This window comes from Mastomys coucha, unplaced genomic scaffold (assembly GCF_008632895.1).
Source record: "Mastomys coucha isolate ucsf_1 unplaced genomic scaffold, UCSF_Mcou_1 pScaffold5, whole genome shotgun sequence".
NCBI classification, from domain to species: Eukaryota; Metazoa; Chordata; class Mammalia; order Rodentia; family Muridae; genus Mastomys; species Mastomys coucha.
Genome location: NW_022196911.1, coordinates 62,211,407 through 62,217,707, shown reverse-complemented (window position 1 = coordinate 62,217,707; position 6,301 = coordinate 62,211,407). Strand labels below are relative to the sequence as shown.

General features: G+C 46.8%; 1 protein-coding gene across 1 annotated transcript in view; it reads right to left on the bottom strand.

Annotated features, from left to right (window-relative positions):
• The window catches only part of Tmem220 (transmembrane protein 220), a 10,278-nt gene extending 4,207 nt beyond the window's left edge, over positions 1–6,071 (bottom strand). Inside the window, exons 1-4 of the mRNA XM_031353588.1 lie at positions 5,962–6,071; positions 5,434–5,463; positions 1,850–1,910; positions 515–638 (exon numbers count right to left, since the gene is read on the bottom strand). Of these exons, the coding sequence (XP_031209448.1) occupies positions 515–638; positions 1,850–1,910; positions 5,434–5,463; positions 5,962–6,054 (308 nt within the window). The 5' untranslated portion in view covers positions 6,055–6,071. The remainder of the gene's footprint in view (positions 1–514; positions 639–1,849; positions 1,911–5,433; positions 5,464–5,961) is intronic.
• Between the last annotated feature and the right edge of the window lie 230 nt (positions 6,072–6,301).

Here is a 6,301-nt window from a genome sequence, read left to right as displayed (position 1 = left end):
AAAAAAACAACAACAAAAAAAACAAAACAAAAAAAGAAAAGAGAAAAGCAAAGAAAAGAAAGAAGAAGAGAAAGGGAAAAAAAGGTCTTAAGGCTAGGAACAAACAAAGGAAGAATAATAAACTAGGAGTAAGTGGTTCTGACCAAGGGAGGGGATGGCATGTGACACATTAAGCAAGGCTGGCAGAGACTGCCTTGAGTGACTCAGGATGCTGTCCCCAGCTTATCAGGCTGGAGTATTACTGTATTATGCTCTTGCTAGTTACAGGAAGGTCAGGGTTCACCTGCCCGAAAGCAATGTGGAATTGGTACGGCTGTGAGAGCTGATATGATGGAGTGCAGGAGGCAATGCCAGGTCTGAATCCACTTTCTTCACCTGATGATGGCTGTTACTGTCCCTGCTCCTCCTAGTACAGGTGGAGGAGCTATATCATCATTGTGCACTGGGAAACTGCTGTTGTAAAGAATGACTCGGGTCTGCCCCACCCCTCCAAAGAGCAAACGCCCCTGCTCACCTGCCTTCTTCCTCATTTAGGATGTTCTGCTTTGCATAAAGCAAGAAGTGGTACGCCAAGCCACCAGCCCACAGCACACAGAACAGCATGTGAATCACAGACACACTCTTCCAGATGAAGTTGCCTACAAACGGATGTCCCGCGGCTGTTAGTCAGGTCAGATCTAGAAGGAGGCACTTTGTTACGCTTGCTTTATAATACTTCATTTTCTTCGAAGAGCCACCCTTCCCACGCCACTTGCCCCTGTCACCGGCACCTGGCCTCTCCACTTTCTGTTAGCTTGGTGGAATAATACAAGTAAGCTTATGCAAAGAGGCATAAAGCATGCACTTGCATGTAAGATTAGCTTGCATGAAGTGTGTGTGGGGGGGTACACATAAAAGCATTCCATACATTGCTGTAAGAACTAAGCACAGGGAGACTGGAAGGAACAACATACACTAAGGAAAAATGCAGAGGTGTGTTACAGACACGATACGCGCTTTCCATACACAAGTGGCAGTTTCTATACATTTTGACTGCATTTCAAAGAAGAAAGTAGTTAACAGCAAGAGTAGTCTTTCTCGAAAAATATGTAAAAATAAATGAGCTGGTCTGGATCAGAAAGAAAAGAAATTATTCAACTGGCAATGTTTGTTTGTTTGTTTTTTGTTTTTTGAGACACGGTTCAACTGGCAATGATTGTGTCTGAGTCTGGGAAGACATGATTACCACTGTGATAGTTGGCCATCTCATCTAAGACCTGGAGGTTTAAGAAGTCAATGTTACCGGGCAGTAGTGGCGCATGCCTTTAATCCCAATACTTGGGAGGCAGAGGCTGGCAGATTTCTGAGTTCGAGGCCAGCCTGGTCTACAGAGTGAATTCCAGGACAGCCAGGGCTATACGGAGAAACCCTGTCTCGGAATTATATTTAAAAAAAAAAAAAAAAAAGTCAGTGTCGTGACCAAAGTCTTCTCTCTTATGAACTCAATCTCTTTACAGATGGTTGTGAGCCAGTATGTGGTTGCTGGAAATTGAACTCAGGACCTTTGGAAGAATAGTCCGTGCTCTTAACCACTGAGCCATCTCTCCAGCCTGAACTCAATCTCATAAATAGTAATCTATGCAAGGGATCTTGAGTCACAGTTGATAATGGCTAGTATGCCCAGAGCTGGGAAAGTCTTCTTAGGAATGGTCTAGGGTCCTAGACTCCAGATGAAAAGGAGCCACTAATTATCAGAAGCAAGGTGAAATGCTTGAAATCCCATTTTTCTCTTGGGAGTTGTTCAGGTAGATTCCCACCATTCTAAGAACTCTGATTTGCTGAGCCTGTGTGTAGAATCCACTTTTCATACCTGTGACATGAGGATTAAATCCCACAAGCAGGGTGAGCACTGCTGGGATAGCGTACACCACCTGTTAGCAAAAAGGAAGTGTGAGGGTTAGGAAGGGGGCTTAAACGTGTAGCGTTAGCCTGGTCTAGACCGTCCTCATCCCCAGCACTGAAAACAGGAGTACACTCAACATGTGATACGTTCCAGGCCATCCAGCAAATAAAAGTGTGGTCAGCGGTCCCCAAGCTAAGGGATTTCCCTGTTTCAGTAAGTCGCCGAGGATGTGGTGATTCTGCTAGTGTGACCTCATCACCACATCAGGCTGTAATTTTACCTCCCTCCATCAGCTCTTCCAGCAGATGCTTCTGACCCCCAAGCTGTAGGTAGCTCTGAGCAGTGTTTTATCAATGCTTGCCTCCCAGTTTCTCCCAAGCAACTTCCATACCCAGGGTGACCTTCCCTGCTTACATAAAAAAGCATCCTCTGAAAATACAGTCCTGCATGGCTACTCAGGAATGAGACAGACAGAGACAATTAGAGACAGAAGACCATAAATGAGTGCACACCATACGATACCCAATTGTGCTCTGTAAGAAATGTTCTGCATAGATTTTTAAAATGTGCACTCAAATGCCTGGATGTCTGTCCCAACAGATCACACAGTCTTATCCTACTGCTTTATACACATATGAACAAACCGATCCTTCAAGTCTCTCACACCAACTGTGATGTAATAATCCATATTAAAATGCTTTTCCCTGTCGATAATCAGAGAAGATGAAAAAGGCTAGGGAGAGAGTGACAGAAAAGAATTGCTTCTAGTACACAAGTTAAAACAGTGGTGGCTTTTAGTCCCAGCACTTGGGAGGCAGAGGGAGATGAATCTCTGAGTTTGAGGCCAACCTAATCTACAGAGTGAGTTCCAGGACAGCCAGGACTGCACAGAGAAACCCTGTCTCGAAAAAACTAAAATGAAACAAAACAAAAAGCCATGCTCAGCAAAAATACGAACCTGGAAAATTCACTTACAATGTTCTCATCTGTTATTTTTGGGATTTAGTAAATGCAATGAGTTTATTAATTTATGAGTAAATGTGTTTGTGTCTGTGTATATGCATGTGTATGATCTAAGTGTTGGTCAGAGACACCTCTGTGGACTTAGTTCTCTCCTTTTATTTTTATGTGGGTCACCTGGACCATAATCAGGTCTTTAGGCTTCTGGGCAAGCAACTTTACCCACTGAGCCATCTTGCCAGTCCTTCATTGATTTTTTTTTTAAGCCAATGGAAAAACTAAAGGTATCATAGTATCCACTCAACAGAATTAAATTCAGTGGAGTCACCGAGTACCCTGGACTTGTTCTTAATTCCCCGTCCACTGCAAAACTGTTTTTTTTTTCAATCTCTTTAGCACCTAGAAATGGCCATGTTCAGGACTATAAGGTAAGGCCATGTCTTCCAGGGTCCAAATTCATAACATACATGGCATTTAACACGGTTTAGTTGCTAATGAGTCACACTGAGACCCTAAGAACAACATTGCATGCTGCTGATTTGTGCAAACCAAATGCCACCTGTCCAAGGGACTTCTTGGGAAACATTTGCTCCAAAATTGGAGGGATGGAAGCACAGGAGGAAACCTATCTTGCTCCTGCTTTGATTCTTCATACATTGGATATACTTCTCTGGGGGATCAGAGAGGTCTGCAGCTGCAGCAGCTATTCAATAAACACAAGGGTGGCTGAGAAGAGCCCAAACCCTTCACGTCACCATTGACCATCAAGCGACCATCAGAGTTTCTTTCTTTCTTTCTTTCTTTTATTTTTTTTGGAGACAGAGTTTCTCTGTACAGTCCTGGCTGTCGTGGAACTCACTCTGTAGACCAGGCTGGCCTCGAACTCAGGAATCCGCCTGCCTCTGCCTCCCAAGTGCTGGGATTAAATGCGTGCACCACCACTGCCTGGCCCACCAGAGTTTCTTAAGTGATATGTTCTGTTCCTGTTCCTATAGTTCGTATCCTATTATTTGCCTCTGGGATACAAGTAGTGTCCATGAACAAGGTGCAGCAGGGACTGTGGGAAGGAGCTGGGTGAAGTCCTAGACCCCAAAGTGCAGAAAGCAACATAGTATTGTTCGTCCTTGTATCCATTCCTTCTGCACTTCCTTCGGGAGGATCTTTATGAGGAAATTTTATACAAGGCTCTTAAGAGGAGGGAGAACATGTCCTTGTCCGCCTGGAAGCTGGCTGCACAGAGCATCAACCAAACGAGTTGTTGCTACAATGAGAGTTCAGGGAGAATGGTCAGATCCTCCTGGAAAGAAGTCGAGTGATTGAGACGGCATCTGAGACGGTCCAGGGAGCCTGGGCACACAGCAGCATGCCAGGGGCAAGGTACAGTAGCCATCATTTCTGGACTAGACTTGAAATGCTGGAAACGTGGGATGGGCCGTGCTATGGTGGGCCTAAAGACCAAATGGAGGAACTCCAATTTAGCTTGGGAAATAGCAAAGGGTTTGAAAGCAGACAGTGATGTACAGATAGCCCAGAGGCAGAGGAGACGGGAGGCAGATGGAAGAGTTATAAGGCTGTCTTCAGGGGAAGTAACGGAAGGCTGAGTGGGAATGAGGGAGGACGCCCATCAGAATGTTTGACCTGTTTTTCATTAGCCATACCTGAGCAAAGGTAAGATGTTCAGGTACTATGCATGTAACCATACCTAGAATGGATGCTGTTGAATTCTTTTTTTTACTTTTACGTTTGACAGCATCTCAAGGCAGTGACGTTAAGGGTGACAGGTTCTGAGTGAAGATGCCTAGATAGCTCTGCTGAGAACGGACATTGCTGGGTCAGGAGGTGGACCAGGCATAGGAAAGAATGGGGTTCTGTGGGATCCTGGGCATGTTTCAAAGAGCAGCGTGGTGGTGCGGGTGGCTATTTGCTGCGATCTTTTGGAGAGTCAGCATGAAGCTTCCTGCAGGGATAGATGATTTTGAACTCAGGCTATGGAGCAAAGTGCCAAGGAGGTCATTTAATCTGGGAACAGGGGACTCTGGATAACAAACAGTTTCAGACTATGGTTCTACTGCACAAGCATTCAAACCAGACTAGATAGAACTCAGCTCTATATTCCTGGTGTGCTCACTCGCTGCTCTCTATGCAGTGAGCACTGTCCCCAAACCCAAGAATGAGTTCCTCAGTGATACCGTACCGTCTCCCTCCAAGATTGTCTATTGTCATCTGAGAACAAAAATCATGGATGGATATAACCAATACACATCCTTGTTACGGCTGTCATAAAGGTTAGCATAATGTATGTCAAGTGACTAGCATGTTGTATGTCCTTAGCAAATGATAGGAACGCCTGCTGTCATGCCTGGTGTAATCATGGGAAATGGAAGTTGTGGAAAGACTTCCGTGTCTCCAGAAAGTTCAGAATTCACACCCCCATCAGTTATGTGATCAGAGTAACTTCCCCCTCCAATGAAAATAAATTAGGAAAAGTAAGCTTACAAAGGTGTTAATTTCCAGGTTTTAGACAAGTGCCCCACGAGCAGAGGCAAAGTCGTGTCAAATGGAGGAACATTTTGAAAGTAGCTCATACTCACCACCCAGAACTCTGCGTCTGGATCGTTCACCTGAAGAGTCAAAACATCAAGGTGTTAGTCCACATTAGACCCATGTATCCAACGTCTGGCCTGACTTTATATTTACTTATTTGCTGAGAAAAAGTAGGCGCTACGATGGGCTCCAGGTACAGAACACTAGTGAGCTAGTCTAGCAGCCTGCATATTAGGATGGCTGAAGGGACTCTCGGTTGAACACAACAGGTATCCTGAGGATGATCAGGAAGAGGTTTAGGATGTTGCCTATTCTGTTCCCTCCTTCCTCCCAGGCTCTGAAACCCATTCAATCTCTCGGGAGCTGAAGGTTCGAAAAGGTGCCAGAACTGCGGTTCTGGGTCCCTCTCTAAGTGACCAGCTGCATGCACTTGCACGCGGGGCCGCTAGGTCAGGCTCTCAGAGTGTTGCCGTGTTCTGCTTGAGAGGACTCTGAAGGTCCCAATTCTGCTCCACCCTGAGAACTGGCTGCCCGGGCTTCGCGGTCCCTCTGCCAGACCTCCTCAGCCCCCTGACCTGCACCACAGCGGCCAGGGCGAAGAAAGCTGCCATGAGCGCGTTGCAGGCCCGCCACAAGCCGGGAGCCCAAGGAGCCATTGCTGGCGCCATAGCCTGGAAGCTGGAGGAGCAGGCGGGGCTCAGAGGGGCGTGGTCAGAGGACAAGGCCGGGCTAGCGGGGCGGGACCCAGATGGAGGGGTGGGGCGGGGCTAGAGGGGCGGGACCCAGAGAGAGGGGCGGGACGTGGCGGGCGAGGCTAGTGGGGGAGGGCTCAGACAACGGGGCGGGGATAAAAGGGCGTGGCGAGCTCTTCTTCCCTGCCCGCCCTTCTCAGTTCTAGAACGGTCTTGCGGCGCC